Source organism: Rhinolophus sinicus, chromosome X (assembly GCF_036562045.2).
Source record: "Rhinolophus sinicus isolate RSC01 chromosome X, ASM3656204v1, whole genome shotgun sequence".
Classification (NCBI taxonomy): Eukaryota; Metazoa; Chordata; class Mammalia; order Chiroptera; family Rhinolophidae; genus Rhinolophus; species Rhinolophus sinicus.
The window spans coordinates 107,853,365-107,873,232 of NC_133768.1; the positions used below are offsets into that span (position 1 = coordinate 107,853,365).

A 19,868-nucleotide genomic window follows, 5' to 3' on the forward strand; every position below is an offset into this window, starting at 1 on the left:
TGAGGAATTATTTGGGTGAGCAGTGGTCTTACTAACAGTAATAATAGAGATATTTTTAATATCGCCCTCATGTAAAGGCCCTCATTCCCTTTTGTTTTCATATGCCACCAGGGTGATAATCTTAGGGTTTTGAATTAAGGGGTTAATATCTTCACATTAAGGATTTAGGAGATCTCACTTGGGGTTAGATGATCATTTACAGAGAAGAGAAACTGAGAATATTGAAAATGCTAATTAGAAAGCTTATCATCATAAAATAGATGGTAGATGCTGCTTAAAAACCTTGTAGCAGGCTGATAAGCTGGGTGTCATGCTTTCCTTTTGAGCGTGGATTGTAAAACAAAGGCAAAACATTTAGAAATTAATGAAATGTATTTCATAAGTATACCTAAGTGTGAGGCTACATAATTTGAAGATTGTTTCAAGATTAGTGTGATCATAATACATTTTTATTTACATTACACCCTCAGTCCAGAGCCTTGTGGGTACCCAACTAAATGTACATGAACTATTAGTAATTGCATCATTTAAATCGGTTATTATTTTAAAATTTAAATGACCCTCTTCTTTATGATAACCCGTTTGAATGAAGAAAAACCTTGAAACTGATTGTAAAGATCTTCAAATAACACTTTATAGTGTAATATATGTTAGTTAGTTTATTTATCTTGAGTTGGGAGCTTTTATAGATTCCAGCTATATGTCTTTGCCACAAATCTTTTTTGTACTCATGGCATCAGTGAGAATAAATGGAAGTTGTGGAGTCTGTGAAGGCCACTGGAGGGAATTTTCCAATCTCCTAATATATCAGTGTCTCTTCGTGTCTGTTTGTGACGGGGTCCAACAGCAGGTCAACATCCTTAGGTAAAGAAAGGCTTCCTAAGTGTGAGCAGCAGTCACTGAAAGGAAATTAATGAAATCCAGCAACTGCTGGTCTCTTTGACAAGAAGGAATTCTTACTGCCAACATTTAAAAACCCCTAGAAGTGGTCTCCATTGGAAACCAGGTTTCGACTTTCTGCCCTGGGCTGCCAAAAGTATTGCAGTAGAAAATGCGAAAGTAAGTTGAACTTTGAATTATAATTTCAATGACTGTCTAGTGAAATGGATTCATGCTCTGACACTGCACCTTTGAGGCTTTGGGTTGATTCGCATAAGATAAAAGTCTGTCTGGTCTGACAGTTGAAAAGGTCGCAAGCACACTTGATGTCTGGTGGTCTCAGTACATTCCCGAATCTTGATTAAAAAAAGGGAGATTTAGGAACTATTATGGGATTTTTTTTCTACATAATCTTTTCAGACAGAGCCATTTCTACATGTTTTGGCTTTGAGTTTATTAATTTAGCCAAGCACAGGTTATATTTTTGCTACCATTTAACAGTAAGTTCTCATTTAACAAGAAGCTCTCACATAATTGAGACACTTTAGCTTTGGGGCCAACATGTTGTTTTTGAAAATGACATCTAATTGTCACTGTGGCCTTCCTGATATTAAAAATTAAACCGTCCACATTTTAATGCTTCCACTGGAGTTCTAAAACAATATCTGTCTGTTTCCATTTTGAAAATGTTTGCTAGAATGGCTTGACATTTTTACTTCTGTAGCTCATGGGGGGTTCTGTACCTGTGAAATGCATTGTTATTCATTTTAGATTGGAGCCGTCTATGAATCAGCCGGTGAACAGAAGTTGAAGTTTTGAAGTTAATTTACATCGGCCCACAGATTGATAGAGTTGTTTTAACAGATTGGAGTCACTTTACAGTTTAGATTCTCAGTCAATCCATTTGTTTTCTATCTGGAAAGACTGAGACTGGCCCAAAGTTACACAGTGCCATAGTCACTACCTATCTGAATCTTCTCTGCTATTCAAAGTTAAGGTCAAGTCTCACTTCTTCGCCTGACCAACCCAGATCCATGGACAGTTTTCTCTTCTGCGACTTCCTATTATAGTTTTTGTCAAAGCCCTCCATCCATATTATAAAAGTAGGATCACCACACAGTCTGGGAGTTCTAGAATAGTCCTGATTTGAAATGATCGCTTTCATTCTCCCCATATAGATATTCTGGAAATTCCTATATCTGGCCATCTAAGTCATGTAACCGAAATTGGTTCTCATACCCACTCAAAGAAAAATCCTCCATCTGCCCATATGCCTGATTGAGGGACCAGAAAATATGAGCTAACTGGATTGTCTTTTACTAATATTAGGTATGTAGGTCTCGTCTATTCATCGAGAGTAGATGTTCCCTGTGACCATTGACTCTTCATCATCTGCTGAATTTCCCATAATGCTTAGTACAGTGTACTGTGTGCACAGTGAGGGTGCAATGTACATTTTCCATTTGGGACAAGTTTCTTAACACGATCCAATTTTCCAAACCCCAAGTTTGGAAGTACCCTAACACATTGGTTCCAGCCAGGAGTCAGTGTGGTTATTTCACTGGGTGTATTTTATTTCTCTCAGTAATGTGTTGTAATTATACCTGGAATTATAAACACCTGCCAGATGTTTGTTTATCCTGCATACTTTCACAGCTAAGAAATAACAGTCCCTGGTTTTCATGTGGATGTGAGACAAGCTAGGATCGTTGGTGCCACGCATATGCTGCCCATGTTAACTGGCACAAACCGTTAGGCTCCATAACCCTCGGTACACCCTGCATCACTCCCTCTTTGGTCCTCAGTGTCTAATACAATGGGTTCAAGGTGCTCTACAGAGCAGGCCCACACTTAATGCCACAGACCCTTTCTTTATGACACTGTGTCAAGGGTCTGAGTTTGTAGACTGATTTTCTGGAAAAGTGCCATGCCCTGCCATGAGCCAAGTGTTTCAGAGTGTCCCATAAATGCTGCCCAGATGGGGCCTCAGGGCCGTCTCTCAAGCTAACTGGAGATACTAAGTGAGGCCCAGGGGAAGTTTAAGAAACAGGAACTTCTTGTATTTGTTCTATTGATTTTTCTGCCAAGAAAAAAAAAGTGTAACAAATTGTGGTGTTTTCAAATAAAAGCATCAGGAATGAACTACAATTTTAGAGAATGATTTCCTGGGCACACATGTGGGTGCATTTGGGGGAAGGCTGGATGTAGCTGGAAATAGGTAACAATGCCAGGTTACTTAACAAAGCAGGAAGGGTATGGGCCAGGGTTGTGAGTCATTATTTATAATTGAACAAAGTGGTGATTTTAACAACTTTCCATTCTCAAATCTGAGACCATCTTCATGGTAATCAAACTATTACTCTGACACAGTTTGCTTATCAGGGAACCGATTTGAGATTGTGACCTGAAAATGGAGGTTGGCTTTCAATTCATTTGAATTGCAAACAGGGTAGAAAACCTATAGCTGCTGTGGCATATTTTTTAAAGCAAAATCAGGCACCTACGTTGACCTCCTATTTACATTTCTTTGAGAAGAAAAAATAATCACATAAAAGCTATCAAGAAACACATTTCACAGCAGGCAAATTAATTGGTTTTACAGTATTTCAATGGAGGGTTTGTCAAATAAAACATGCCGTGACAGTTAATAGTGTCATTTAGAGCCAGAAAATTATTGGCTTATTTGTTATTGGATAAAAGGAAGGCAAACATTTTGTATTAGGAAGTTTTAATGTGTTTAAAATCCTCATTAGGGATTAATGGACATGCTTGCTTAGCATAGCTCCTCATTAATTTGAGGCTAAACAGTTACTTCTGTGTTTCAATCTCGGTGTTGTTTCTTAACATTTTTTTTACTTCTCTTTAATTAGATCTTGCATTTGAGTTTGGTCTCTACACCATTGGAGATGTAGAATTAATTAATGAGATTTATAAATCTAATGGAAGTGAGTTATTCTTAGCTATCGTTTCATTTTAGTGAGCAGTTAAACCACATGTAAGTGGGTGCGGATCTAAGAGATTTCAGAAGTATAGGGGGAAAATGTGCACTTCCCTGAATATATTTAGCACTGTCACTTGGCATTAATAGATAAAAGTGTTTTAATTAGAGTTATAAATAATAGGGGAGCTGGCTAGGATTCAGTTCCCATGCACTCGGCTCGTTCTTTAGGATCTTCTCTGTCAAAGGAGAGCAATTGTAATTCTGTTTCTGTGGAATCACAATGTCATCCACTGGCAATTAAGACAATGCTAAGTGCAGGGTTTAGAGAGTCAAGAAGGCGCCAACTTTCTTAGAGGTTAGTCTGAAAGTGGAGCCACTTTCTATCAAGTGTATTCTGTTGTCACATTTTTATTGAGGGCATGGATGGGCACGATTTATAAAGTCTATTCCACTTACACTGCTTTAAGGAAATTTTAGCTAGAAGAAAATCAAACTGAAATCTGGGTTTCTTGTTTTAAAGCAGACATTTAAATCATGAGCTATGTATTTAGAAGGACAATGAAGTAGTTTCTTTAGGGTAAGGGATTGTGAATGTGAAGGAGAGGCCTTTCTTTTCCAAAAGATTTTCAAAAAATTATATATAAATAAGATCTGTATTGAACATATAAATAAGATATATAAAATAATATATACATAAGATATATATTTGAAAGATTCTTTTATAAATGGGGTTACGGCGTCTAAAGAGCCTAGAATATGCATATGGCAATGTCTTCAGAAACTACCAGAAAACTCTGAACTCCTACTTCATCCCCCCCCTCCCCAGGAGGAAGTCCTTGTATCTTCAGAAACTATAAATGTGTTGAAGAAGTTGTCAATCCAAGATATATTATAAAACATAGTTAATAATGTTACAACAACTATGTATAGTGCCAGGTGGGAGCTAGACTAATGAGGGGAATCTCTGCATAAATTATATAAATGTCTAACCACTATGCTGTACACCTGAGACTAATATACAATAATATTGAATGTCAACTGTAGCTGAAAAAAATAAATAAATTTAAAAAGCGAGAATCATATCTTACAATGATTCTGGCTAAGATCACATAGTAAATATGTGAGATGTTTGCTTAAATACAAAATATTTAAATGATTAAAAAATATCTCTTCTTTAAACAATTCGGAAACTCCTTCCAATGTTATGTAGAAATGATCTCTCTCAGGAGGATATGGGTTAATCGAGTTCTCTGTTTCCCTAGAGACAGAGTTGAATTTATTTAGCCCCAGAGAGGAGGAGATCTTCAAGCCCTGGGGCCATATTTGGCCCTGGGCTTAATTTCATCTGGCCTTCTGAATAATATTATGGAATTCACCACTGTGGGATCCCAGAAAATCATTACTCCTATTCCTAGGGTCTCCGCTTGTTCCACTCAGAATGAAGCCTCTTGTAGAGTAGAGCAGTTGGAGAACTGCAAACAGTGGTTAATTAGCTAATCAGTGTTGGAAAGGGCAGTATAGCTAATAGTGGGGATGAGAGTGTCACTTTCTAAGTCATCAGAGTTAGTTGGCCTCAGTTCTCACCTTTTCCACTGCCTTGTCCCCCCTTTATCTCCATACTCCGGGCATATGCAGCGTCTCCTGTGTTTCACTGTAGCTAACACTCTCTCTCCCTTAAACATCGCGAGAGAGCTGTTACACTTTCCCAGCAAATTCACGTTCCAGCTCTCCAAGACAGCTATTTCCCAAGTCTCCTTTCTCCTCATCTTTTCAATAACCACCCCCATTCTCGGTGGATGATCTCGCCACATACTTCATAGACAAAAATAGATATAATCAGACAACTACCACCTCATCTTCTCATCTTTAATTTCTCCACCAGACAGCTTATGTACCTTCCTTCCTGTTACAATGGAAAAAATGTCCAGAAATGTCCTTGCTGCTATTTCAGGCCAGCCTCTCCAACTGTGTCTCGATCACCCTTCTCTTTCTCAAGGACTTTACTTTTACCATCTCCCACTTTCTCTTTTGCTACACTGTTCCCCTCTCCACTGAGTTGTCCTGACCGGTATATAAATATGCCCTAATATCATCACTCTTAAAAAAACGAAGAATCTTGACTTCCATATCCTGACTTGCTCTCACCCATTTCTCTGCTGCCTCTCACAGTAGGAATTGTTTATTCACTCTTTCCATTTGCCCCTCTCCTTCTCCCCTCAACACACTCCTTCAGATTTTCGTCCATGGCTTGCCGCTGAAATAGCTCTTAAGCACAATGGTCAATGACTTAGATCTTGCGAAACCCAATGACCGATTCTGCATCTTTATCTAACTTAACGGCCACTTTCTCTTTGAAGCCCTTTCTTCTTCATGCTTCTGGGACACTATGCTCACCTGGTTTTCCTCCTGCCTTCTTAGAAACTCCTAAGCGTTCATGGGTGTCCTTAGAATACATGGCACATGATAGATGATATGCTATGCTGTGTGGAATGTAGACTCCTAGCAAAAGGTACTATATATGGTCTCCTGGTTCAGTTTCATCTTAGGATGACTAAGGTGTGAAAGCAGTTTTTTAGGTGAGGCCTATAGTACACGTATGGTACATGCTACTACATAGGACTTTTTACATAAGGGTTGCCTTCTTCATTGTGTTTGTATTGGTTAGTACAAAAACTAATTTTAATTCCCCATGCATTTAAAATCATCATCAGGGGAAGAGAGACTGTATCTGGGATTTGAAAGTTAGCATTAATAATCAATCCACAGAGAAAATAATCCATGCGTAGAATATAGAGAATTGAATGTTGTGAAGTGTACTGCTACATAGAATAAAATATCTGTAATATAGTAGAATAAATAGAAGGTGAATAAACCACAAAATCCAAAAGATACCTGAGGTGCCATCTTGCCTGGCAACGAGTCCAATGCAAAGGTGCCATTTGTTCTGTGACAAAATGGGAAATATGAAAACAATGGTATGTGTCAGTGTGTTTGATGTTGGCGTAAGTTTGCTGTCATATTTATGAAGAAACTGTCTTTCCTGCCTTTTGGGTGTTGTTTTTGTATTGTCCTTTCCTGGCAAAATAAAAAAATCGGTGATTTTATGTCGATCCCCTATTAATTTTGTACTGTTATGTGAAATACAAAAACACTGGGAATTTTGTAATATGTTCCCATGGCTTCATTGTTTAAATTGGAGACTGAGAAAGTGAGTTGTCTGAAATCACAGTTAATTCGCAGGAGAGCATGGACATGACACTACAGTTTCCTAACTAGCAGTATGTTTTTTCTTTTCACTGTTGTATTAGATCATATGTACCTAAAAGTGAGATCACTGCTTTGCAATTATTTAGGTGCTCTATACTACTATGAGAGTTTGCTGTGATCGTGGCGTACTCAAAAGCTCTAAAAACTCTAACATTTACTCTTTATTTGAGAAAATTCAGAAGTGAACTTGCTTCCTGATATATCTTTTTATATATTTAGATCATGCATTTAGATTAGCCTTGTTAACATTGGCTATCAATAGAGTTTAGACATTGCCTTACTTTGCTCCGATTTGTACATCTGTATTTTTCCAGTATCTTCTTTTACTAGAAAAAATTAGGGGCCTGTGCACGAGTTAGCCAGTAATATTAATAGAAGCACAATAAGTAGGGATTTGAGTGGAATCAAGACTTTAATGTTAAATGGTCCTGGGTTGTGGTACTAAGACTTAGACAGGACAGAAGTGTGTATCCCATGGACCCTTGGAGTGGGTATCCCGTGGAGGCGTCAGATGCATGCCCAGGAATTTCAAAAGGAAGGGAGCATGGCTGGAAGTTATTTGGATTGCAGGGCAGGCACCAAGAGCAGACAGAAGGCTGAGAAGAGCACAGACAGGAAGGGGCAAGCAAGCTGGGTCAGAGTCTGGCGGCTGACAAAGAGAAGGAGGAGAATACAGCTTGAGTGTGAGCCCCAGAATTAAGAAATCTAGGAGAGAAGCCCGGAGAATGTGTAAGGAGGGAGTCTGGCCCTGGAGAACCTGACCAGCAGAGACCACACAGCCTGGCCACGGGTATGGGCAGTGGCAGCAGCAGCCAGAATGACCTCACTACCCAGCCCAGGTGATCAGAGGCAAAGCATCCTGGGAGGAATGTAGGTCAGACAGCCAGGTGCTTCCAGATAGGATCTTGGTTTCTTAGGTTATTCTTCCTAGATGTCTACCTTATTTTTCCTTAAGATTAAAGCTCCCCTCCCTGTTTATAGGTCAGTCGTCTGTAGAAACTAATTATTAGACCAAATAAATGAACAGTGAGCTAATGGCTATTCAGAACCCACCGAATTAAGCACTCTTCACTTGAAATTCCATCTGCCATTAGGTACTCTTAGCTGATGATGGGACTTTCTGCATATGAATTCCACTGTTGCCCATACCTAATGTAATCAGTGAAGAGATGGCCTCATAATGAAGCAAGTCCCCCACCCTTCCCCCACAGCTCCACCCCCAATCCCGCTTCTGTCTCTGTTGTCTTACCCCCTCAAGTCCCATTTCCAGCCTCCTTTGTCACCTTCAGTGAGAGCCACCAGATGGAGTAGCAGCCTGACACTCCTTTGTACACCAGGCCCTTGAATAGAATTTAATAATTAGTGACATTCACAAGCTGTCATGGGGGGGCAATCGACAAGGCGTCCACACTATCAACTCAATGGTCCCAAGGCTCAGGGTGCCAATGCCTTTCCAAGGGCCTTAGAGGGAACTTAGAATAGAAGGTGATGTTGGAGACATCTGACGGACCCCCTACCAGGCTGAGATACTTTTATGTACCTCAGGTCATCTCAACTTCACGACAATCCTAGAAGTGGATTTTTAAATTCCTCTTATGTAGATAGGGAAACAGAGGCTCAGAGATGTTCAAGTATTTTGCCCAAGTTTACAAAGCAAGTTAAGTATCGGAGCTGAGATTAAAATCCAAATTTGTCCAGCTTCAAAATCCATGCTCTTTCCACTACCCCTTGATGTTCCCAGAAAATATAGTAAATTATCTCATTTAAGTTCTCACATAAATAAAATGTGATTACTGTCTCTTCCCTTTTAGTTCTGCTTTCATGTAAGATTCTAGAAAAAAATTTCATTTTCCGGACTTGGCTTAAAATGGCAAATGTTAAATTCCTTTGATCTTCACACTCTACTTTTGGTTCCTTGTTTTCTTAGAGGGAATGGTGACTACTAGCCTGTTTTACATGGGGTATTTTGACCATGTGACTGCCTTAAAAATTGATCAGAAGCCATATTTTAAGGTAAACACCCACTCTTTGGACACTCAGGACTTTTGATGTATTAAAATGAAATTGGAAGATGAGCTAGTTGGCTGTCACATGTCACTTTTGTAAAAATCTTTTTTGTTTGTTTGTTTTGATTGAAGTTCTATTACCTGAGAACTTCTGTCTGCAGCTTATATAATATGAACTGTTTTCATTTAATCATAGACTCATGAACACAAACTAGAATAGGGACAGGTTAAGACAAGGCAGGAAGCAGGGGACAGAAGGACCCTAATGTGAACTGGGTTCGGAGTTTTCCAAATTGGAAAACTTGGCCTCCGTGGATGGGGAGGGGAGATAAAGCCTCCCCTTGTTATAAAAGCTGCTGCCCCTTGTTTTTATAAATCACCAACAATGAGGATTAAACATTTGTAAAGGACAGAAAACTCATTTGGTAGTACAATATCATAACCTGAGTTTTCATTTTATTAGTAATGCCATTTCAGGGGAGTTCTGTGTCCTGTAAATCAATCATGGGGATAAATGTGGAAATTCGTTAACAAAAATACAAATGGAATTGGTTTAGAAGCCGCCATGGGTGTCAGTCATGGATATTTTTTTAACTGGGCTGATAGCATGGTATTTGGTGTTAGTGGTGTGTCACTCGGTGTCACTGTCCTTCGTTGGGGGAATCCAAGTATTCGTCGGCAATTCAACTTGCTATTTTGGAGTTTTACTTTGCGAAGTCTGTGGCACAGTGGAATATATCTCAAATAGTAGGCTCTGATTGCCAGGCATTGTGGGACAACCTCAGGATGATTTTAGAGGGGGAAAATGACCTCTCTTCCCTCGCAATATCTTAATAATAATGTACTCAGAAGCATGCATTCACCTCCCCCGGGTTAACTATGTAATGATCATTATTCTTTCAATGTTTTACATTAATCTCCATGTTTTCTATTAGTGCTAGCTGCTGCTTATGTTTCGCAATGCCACAATCAGGGTATTTTTGATATCTCATATTACCCTAATCGCCAAGAAGGATGCTCCAAACTGATTAATTCCAGAATGATTAAAACATCCTATGCAGTTCATTTATTGTTGCTGCAGTTAATTGAATATGTGCTGATTCAAAGGTACCCTGATTATTTCCTAAGATATGTATTTCTCACCAGGCAGATGAGCCGTGCATGGTCTCTCACTGGCTACATGGGGTGGCAGCCTGCACCGTCACATGCAGAGAGGGTAGGCACTTGTGAGGGCTCTCGGTAAACTCACCACCTGTCCGACGTGCGCCTGCTTCCCCTGGCCCTCAGCGGACCACCTCCTGCCCAGCACAAGAGGGTCTGCTGAGGCCAGGACTGAGAGCAGCGCTTTTCCTGTGCGGCATGCAGCTTGCTTTCTACTCTAGGAGGAGGGGGCAGGAAGGGGAACGCCAAAGGACGCTGCAGCTCTGAGTGGCTAACTTGCGCTTTGTGGACTATCTGAATACTCAAGAGTGGATTTCAAGAGAGGAGAAGGTGGCTCCGGAATTAAAGAGCCGCTTGGCAACTGGTCGGGCAGCAGTGCTAATCCCAGTGTCACCACTCGTTAGTGCTCTTCCTCAGTCTCCTTTCACACCTGTCCAAGTGACTGCAGAATCCCTGCGAGAGGGGTCTGTGTCAGAGAGAGAAAGGGAGAGAGAGAGAAAAAACAACTGGACAAAATTCAGGCCGAGTCCAGCCTTAGTTCAGCTTTCTTCCACTGTAGAGAGTGACCCCAGCGCAGCTCTGCAGGGGGTCAGAGACTGAAGTGGCCTCAAGTGGCCACACCACTTCTCAGCCATGTCAAGTCTTTGGCCTCTCAGTCCCATAGGGAGTGACGACTACAGGGCAGACCTCGGCGGCTGGGAGCTTCTGTCGGACATGGCTCTGTCCGTGAACCCGGTAGGTACCCTGCCCCCTGACACCTAAATCAGACCTGCTGCTCAGTATTGTCTGTCTCCCGTGTAAATGTCTGTCTCCCCAATTTGCGTGGAGTCTTGAGGGCAGGAATTATGTTGTCTTCAGTGTCTTTAAATCCTCCTTCTTGGCACCATCCTGAGCACAGTGTGAGCTCAATCAGGATTTGTTGTCTAAAGAAATAAATGGGAGAACTGATGAATAGGCAGAGGGGTGAATGAATACGATCCTATTACCCTTGTCATGACTACCTTACAATGTATGTCCCAGTGGGTCTCTAATTGTTTGTTTTCCCATCCCATCTAGACATGTAACCCTGAGAGAAAGAGGCCATGTCTCATAGTTATTTGTATTACCAACCCCCTCATGCCTCACACCGTTCTAGGCACAGAGGAAATCCGCGCCACTTAATTCTAAAGCACTTGTGGGGTGGGGGTGGGGCACTTGTGGCTACAATGTAGTTGTATTGCAGTGAAAACAGCTGTGGGACAGGGCTAGCTGAGTTTACAGGACTAGCAACTCCATATGAATGCTGGATTCCAGTATTTTCTTAAAAAGAAAAAGGAATCTGAACACTTCCTGTAGATGCATATTTATTTGACAACCCTTGTCTGTAGAGTTTTCCCAATCCTGAGTGCTACTGACCCTAATAAGTCATTATTAGATTTGCTGCAATGCCCCAGAGTCCACGACTCTTTCTATTTTGACAACATTTCCCCCATAAGGAAATGGATATTTATAATACCAGGTGTAGAGATGGTATTTGCAGTTGGCAAGAGTGAGTTAGATCTTACCTTGAAGAGATGAGAAGACTAGACTTAATAATAAAGAAGTAAGGAGAGCAACAGGACGAGGGGGTGATAACCTGACGCATTGTATGGGGCTTTGTGGGTTACGAAGCGCATTCACATTGCTTATTCCATTTGCTGCTCACAGAAACCCTGTGAGATTTGAAAGGAGTAGGTATTATTATTGTTGTTGTTATTTTATTTTATTCTATTTTATTTTACAGTTGGGAAATGCAGAACTTAGAGGGGTAAAGTTACTGAGTCCTGCTACCAAGCAGTAAGGCTGGGACTCCCATCTAACTTGTTAGACTCATAGGCAAGTGTTCTTGCTGTGTCTGCATATTGTTGATATTTTTCCTCGTTAATTAACATGTACGTGTTTGTTTGGACAAAGGAGAACAAAGACCTTTTCCTGAGTGTGGCCTATACATTTTTAGCCCAGGCAGCAATGCTGATACAATGCAACAATGATATCAAAGATTGAAGTCTTTGCTATAATCATTTTGACCTTTGGGGAAGGTATTTGTTAGAAGTTCAAGAATTGTCTTAGAAAATATAGTTCCTGGAGCATTGAGCAATGGAATGAGATTTTATTTGCTGTTAAGAATAATCATTTCAGTCCTATAATCCCTTAATATGTTAAACTAGTATCTCCCAGTGTATGTTCTGCAAACACTTGTTCTGTGGAATGGTAATAATTGTTAATCGTGGGGGTGGGGTGACACGAAAATGAAAAACCCAAGAATTCAGTGGTCAAGAAAGTTGGGAACATGCTGCACTAAATCAATTCAATAGATGTCTCAGAGCCTTTAATTTGCATCATGGGTCTCCAAGAAGGCAATGGATTTCAGCATTTCCCACACTCATTCAGACATGGAACCTTTCATTTTGCAGATCTAGTGTCCATGGGATGGTGCCCTTTGTAGCACTTACCACAGTCACAGTTGTACATTAACTGTGTGATTCTTCATATCTTCCTTCCTCTTGAGTGTTGGGCAAACTCCATGAGGGAGGAAACCGTGTTTCCCTTTACTTCCCATTGTATCTGTGCCTAGTACAAGTCTGGTGGTATAGTCCTTGGCCCTCCAAAAATATTTGTTGAATGAATGAGTGAATGAATGAATGAACAAACTGTGCTAGGCCAAACCACCTAGGGTTCCCTATTTACAATGTACTTACAATGTGTTCTTTACAATGTTTGCCCAGCCAACTTTTTTAGCCTTTCTTTCTGCTGTTCTTTCTACCCAGTATTGGAATATGATTGCTCTTGGAAGGTGACTGTGTAATTTGTCTTCCAAACTGGGACGTTTTTGAAGAGGAAAGGGGACACTGTAATTAATTACACCAGGATAACCCAGGCTGGATGGCCCCGCATTGTTTGTGACTCTTTCTCAGCCTGCCTCCCCCACTAAGGATTTTATGTTCCTGGGAGCAGGGGCCTTTACATTCAGTAAACATTGGCTGAAATGTATGTATGGACAGTCGTGACTTTCATACTAATTTGAGATTTGCCGATGATTTTAGCACGTATTTTTTTTAATGTTGAGGAAAACTGAAGCCATACTCTATCCCCCATTTCCCCAAATATAGTAATGCTTCATACTGCAGTGTATCAGAGTAACTAAGGGGTTAGGGCTTAAATGCCCTTGCCAGAGGCCTAGTATGTGGCCTGTGTGGCAGTGCTGTCTGTATAGGGCTGGCCTTTCATCTCCCAAGGTAGTGAGTCAGAGAGACCAAATGTTCTCCTTACCAGAACTGGAGGGAGGTAGAAGTGATCAGGTTGCAATCCTGGAAAGGATGAAGGTATGGAGAGTGTCAGGAATGTTTGGGGGATGCCCATAACCTGCGCAGGTGATATCAGGCCCCACAGACCTTTCTCCAGGTGGCCGTCCCACTCTCAGGTCCCTTGCCATGCACTGCCTTATCGCTGGGGTCTCACTTTGGTGTTTGGCTTCTTGTTTTCCCTGACTGTAGAACCCCTGGAAGAAAGGGCCACCTGCCAGACATGGAGTGAGTCCTCAGTACATCCCTGCTAGTTGCTTGAATTTTGATCTATTAGGAAGGCATCCCATTGGGAAAGATGGCTCATGGATTCACTTTGTGTATTTCTGAGATTCTTTGTAAGTGCCAAGGCAAGCATGCAGTTTATGCAGGAGTTTTACCCTTAGTGTCTTGGGTAAGAATTGTGGGCATCTGGTTGGACTCCTAAGTTCAAAGACAACTTAATTTAATCATCGAAGTGTTTCCCATAGGCCTCATCTTTTAAAAATCTCTGATGATGAGTAACATCATAGACTATGTCAGAAGGTGAAAGGGGCCTTAAAGGTCAGAAAGTTGAGCTCCTTGTCTGGATAACGAGCATACTGAAACCCGGACAATAGGGGAGGGTGGCTCAGTTGTCCCCACAGCAAAATCTGACAGAACAAGTCATTCTCCCTTCTGCAACTTGCACTGTAGTCTTACTGCTTCGTTAAAGTAAAACAGAACTGGCCATTTGCAGATACTTACTGCTTTGTATTTAATAGGAACAAAAAAAAACACATTGATAGCTATTTTTATTTCCTTTGCAATTTTTCCTACACAGTAAAATATTATGCAATAAGCTTCTCTGAGAATAACTAGATTGTGCTTAATTTTTTGTTGTTTGTTTATTTTGTTTTAGGTAAGCCTTGCTAGTGATCCAAGCTGTGTTGAAGAAATCTTACGGGTGAGTTTAAACCTTTATTTCTCTGCCTTTTAATAATGAAGCAATCTATCTGCATAAGCTGTTTAAAGTAATTACTGTTCTGTTTCCACGAGTATCACTTCAAGACCCTTCTGCACATACCTCCTGTGTCATTTCTTACCTGTCATCTCTGCCCTCTTTAATCAAGCTGGTCTCCTAATCTCACCAAACTTCTGTTCCATGCTTGCCTCCTCCGGGGTCTTTCTTTTGCAGTCTGGATGGACTCACCACCTTTTGAGGAAACTTTCCCCATTCAAGCATCCTGCTCTAAATGCTTGTTTTACTGTCTTCTGGAATCTCGAGTCAACTTCACCACTGCCTCCCACTACATTGTGGATGGTACATGGTTATAGACATTGTAGCCTATTACGAGGGCATGAGATGTGGAAGGGTGGAGGAGAGGGGCGGGGGAGAGACTTGGGACTGGTGGTGGGAAATGTTACGAATGGGAGTGAATTTGTACATGAGAAAGTCATGGAGGCAGCACAAAGTTGCAAAAGGTGGCAATAACCTCTGCCAATGGGAATGATTAAACCAAATGGAAAAACCAAAGCCAAGCCAGAAAAATGTATCTCCTGACTCTGACTGTTGGTATCATAAGGCAACATGAAGAACTTATGAGCAACAGGAGTCATTGGAGGGAGGTCCAGTCCTGCCTGTACCATTTGTCACTTCTGTGGACAGACGACTTTATCTTTCTGACTCTCCCTTCCTTGTCTGTAAAAGAGGGCAATAATACCTGTCCTGATTCCCTTAAAAGCTGCCAAGTGGCATATAACTGCTTGTTATGATGATAAATGAAGATCAGGATGAACATGAGAAAACCACGCAGGCTTTCTATTGGGGAAAGAAAATAACCTGTGTGCCAGTCAAAATTCCTGCACCCCCTTTCCTCACTTACCAAAGCCACTCCAACTCCCCCTGGTAAGTGCCTTCTCAGCAGCCCAGTGTGTGAAGCAAACCCTGTGAAAATGCAGCCAAAGGAGTAATAAAAAGCAGCAAACTGTTTACCATCAAATTGACTGGCCATGCGATTTTACCTGTTGTGGATATTCGTGTACCTTTTCAGCTCAAGAACACTGTTGTTGACTTAGAAAGGAGTCCTGGCACCCTAACCAGAGATGAGACTATCTGAATTAGGGATATACCCACTACTTTTGTAAGATAATAGCCCTGGAATCCCTCAGTCGTCTCTCCCTGGTGTCCAAGGATCCGGGTGTGGGACGAATGACTGTTGTGAAATCCACAAGTGTGATGCATCCTGAGCACCCAGTTGCTTGCTCCTTCTATTGGGTGGAGAAAGTTCTGATATACAAATACACCAAATCCTTGCTAGAGTGTCGGCTGCCTTCCTTAAAGAAATATCTGACCCTAGTCTCTATGAGTACAGTTGTCTTGTTTTTCCAGATGATGTCAGTGGTCTTTGGTTGACTCCCAAAGGAATGTCGGACCCATTTCCAAATCACCCCCTAATTGTCACCATTGCCAATCTCTACTTAAGGGAAGCCTGGTGTCTAGGTGGCTCACACAGTGACTAAGCGAGGGGAGCAGATGCACACCTGTCAGGGGCTGGCGACTCCAGTCTGCTGGAGAGGCCACTTAGAGAAACACCAGAATGTCACTTACTCATGGAAAGAAAAGAAGCAGGTATATATTATATTGTATTGTATTATATTATATTATACTTATTTTAATGTAAGACCGGGTCTTATATTAATTTTTGCTCCAAAAGACACATTAGAGCTGATGGTCCGGCTAGGTCTTATTTTGGGGGAAACACGGTATGTGTTTTCATCTAGAAAACAGAGGATAACTATTCACCCTTGCATGCCACCACCCAGCTACAGAGAAGGAAGCTCTAAAGTGTAGACACTGTTTGTGTATGTGACGTGGAGAGCTCAGTCTGTTTGCTCTCCCAACTTTCCCAACCTCCTTGATTCCCCCTTTTTGCCTTTACAGCACCGCACGCAAATGCACGCAAACACACTTCATCTCACACAGGGACAGATTTCTTTTATTAACCAAGGACAACACAGCTGACCCCTCCCCACTCTCGGCCCCTCAGTACCCTGGCAATGAAAATACTTGCATCTAATACATTTTATTTCGGCCCCCTGATTCAAAATGCTGTTCAAATCCAAACTAGTCAGGTTTCTTTGAAAGTTCTTCTCACCATTTCTCTGATAATGGGCTCAGCTCCCCTTCAGACCAGCACAACCTTATTTCCCTGTAGCACATGACTGCCTTTCAAAGCACTTGAACTTCATTATCTTATTTTGATAAAAAGAAATGTGGTAGTTCCCTGTTATTTCAGGAAGTTGAGGCCCAGAGAGGTTATAAGTGACTGGCAAACAAAGGCAAGGCTAACATATGGCAAAAGCAGAAATAGAACCTGGTCTTCGTTTTGTACTACGCCTAAATGTCAACCATCCTATAACAAACCTACAGTAAGAATCTTTTGATTATAAAAATTGCTTCAATTCTACTTCTGAGAATATATCCAAAGGAAAAAAAACACTAACTCAAAAAGATGGCTGCACCCCTATGTTCATAGCAGCACTATTCACAATAGCCAAGACATGGAAACAACCTAAGTAGCCATCGATGGATGAATGGATAAAGAAATTGTGGTGTCTATATAGAATATTATTCAGACATAAAAAATGAGGAAATCCTACCATTTGTGACAATATGGATGGGCCTTGAAGAAGATAAATACTGTATGATCTCACTTATATGTGGAGTCTTAGAAAAAAGCAAAATCATAGAAAAAGACATTTGACTTGTGTTTACCAAAGGCATAGGGTGGGGGAGGGGAAATTGTAGGAAGGTGGTCAAGAGGTACAGACTTCCAGTTATAAGATAAATGAGTACTAGGATGGAACGTAAACAGGATGGCTACAGTTACCCCTACTGTATGACATATAAAAAAGTTGTTAAGAGAGTAAATCATATGAGTTCTCATCACACGGAGGATTTTTTTTTCCTTTTTTCTTTCTTTTCTTTTTATTGTATCTATATGAGAAGATGGATGTTAATTGGACCTATTGTAGTAATCATTTCACAGTATTATTACATCAAACCATGATGCTGTCTGCCTTGAATGTATACAGTGATGTATGTCAATTATTTCTCAATAAAACTGGAAAAAGTAAGACCTGTAAGAAAAGATTTGCTTCAGATACTGGCTGACTTACTTCTAGAAGTTTTAATTAAGAGCACCAGCAAACCAACATAATTCGAGTAGGTCTTGGGAATGAATTCTTTCTTCTTCATATTTTTTAAATCTCATTTCAAATAATAAAATAACACCAATAACAAGTTACTGCTCTGAATAAAAGAAATAACAACAGTAACGTGCCACTTACTATATGTATGCCAGGAAGAGTGCTTAAGCACATTATGTCATTTCCTCTTCATAACAGCCCTAAGGATTGTATTATTCATCACATTTTACAAAACAGGAAAGAGGAAAACCCAGAGAGGTTAAGGAATTTGCCTACAGGGCTGTGACAATGTCATGTTATCCATTCCTCTGTTCCTGTTTCTTTACCTGAATCCATCCTTAATTCACAGGCTCCAGTCCACTTTATAATTAATATTATAGTGATATCAACGAACAGTTTATTTCGGCTTCTGTTGTTTCCTTCACTTGTCCAAATTCAATTATGTCAAAATAATTTCAAATAGCTTTTCAAACAAAACAGAATTCACCAGCCTACAGCACTTTTCTGCCAAACTGTCCTTCTCCCAGAGTAAGTTGTATAAGTTCAGGTGTTTTTGCTGCTTGTCAAGTACATTATTGCTTATTATAAATTTTACAAATCAGAAGCGTAAAGGCAGCCATCTGTGCAGTGCAGCCCAGCCTGTGTACCTGCTTCCGTCAGCATGCCAATTTCTCTTTAGAATCAAGCTACCCTCAAGTACAAACAGAAATGAAAAATAATAACAATTCTGGGCTCAATGATGGCGTTTTGCAGTTACAATTCATCTATCATATGAGGGATCCCTAAGCCGCTCATATGTAATAATATGGGCGGCAGCGGCAGCTTCTTTTCTGAGCTCCACAGGGTTTTATGGGTCCTAGAGTAATCATTTCTGGAAGAGTAAAGCTGAGGAGAGCAGCATGCACTAAGCGCTACGAGCTAAGGATGGATGTTCAATGATTATTTGTTCCGCAGTAGTATAATTTATTTGTTCCTAGCAAGAATTTACTTTAAAATATCAATAAGCTATCAATTAAATCCTTCCTAGAGTCAAAAATGCAGATGTAGTGCTTCTCGTAGCTCTGATGCTGAACAGATTGTGTTTCCTACCAAAGTACCTTTAGTAGTTGATCGTTTCATAGGCAAACATCTGTAAGGGTAATTCACTGTTTATGAGGGATGCTGAATTTGCTAGCTAGGATTTAGGGAGCTTGATTTGATAAACTATCTCTTACAGATCTCTCCCTGCCATATGGATCAGGTTGGTAAACACTGACATGGGCACCTCTTTCTGATGACAGCATGATCTGTGTTTACAGCATTCTAAATTATGGCAATTCTTATTAGGTCTGTGTTTAAGTTAACAGTTTTAGCGTGGTGAAAAAAAATGTACCAAATAATTACAGGACGACCATGTACAGTACTTACTATTTTTTTTACTTTTAAAGGGGAAACAAATGAAAAAGCTCATCTTAAGAGTGAGAAAAAAATGGATCAGGGAGCAAAATTGGTCAGACAATTATGTCTGAAAGGAAATTTGATTGTATTATCATAACTGTGAGGCATAATCAAGCACCTTTCAGTAGAATTTCTTTGATAAATTTAACCAATAATTAGGCAATTGATTTTATATTCTGTCAAATTAATGTATAAATAATGTTCCAATTGGAATCACACAAGTGATTTTCTATAACGCTGTCTTAAGTACTATTCCTTCTGGAATGTTTCAAAAAGCATCTATCCTAGTCTGGTGTGGACTTTTAAAATTATAATTTCTTGAAATAGCAATACAGTGTTCCATCCAAGAAAGACAACAATTGCTAAATATAATTTAGACTATAATTAATGTTAACATTGATGGAGCCAAATAAATGAACTAACTAATGATTGCACCCTCTGCTATTCTGATGACTAGCTTTTACCTAATGACATTGGAAAATATGTAAATTTGTCAACAGGTGAAAATGCCCTTGACTGGGTAAATTATGTGGAATATTACCTTTTCTGAAGCTAATTCAAAGCCTTAATGGACTTAATATGTGGTACACATATGTGAGGTGAGCTATTCATGGAACCAAATTAGCCCATAAGAGATATTACCCATTATTTGCTTCCCACTCATCATTTCCTCTTTTCTCAAACACA

The 19,868-nt window shown here is 40.3% G+C and overlaps 1 protein-coding gene across 5 annotated transcripts in view; it reads left to right on the plus strand.

The window, feature by feature from the left end:
- AFF2 (ALF transcription elongation factor 2) overlaps positions 1-19,868 on the plus strand; it is a 473,113-nt gene that overhangs the window by 274,826 nt on the left and 178,419 nt on the right. For all 5 annotated transcript variants that reach the window (XM_074323510.1, XM_074323509.1, XM_074323508.1 and 2 more), the window contains one exon: positions 14,455-14,499. In XM_074323510.1, coding sequence (XP_074179611.1) covers positions 14,455-14,499 — 45 coding nt within the window. The remainder of the gene's footprint in view (positions 1-14,454; positions 14,500-19,868) is intronic.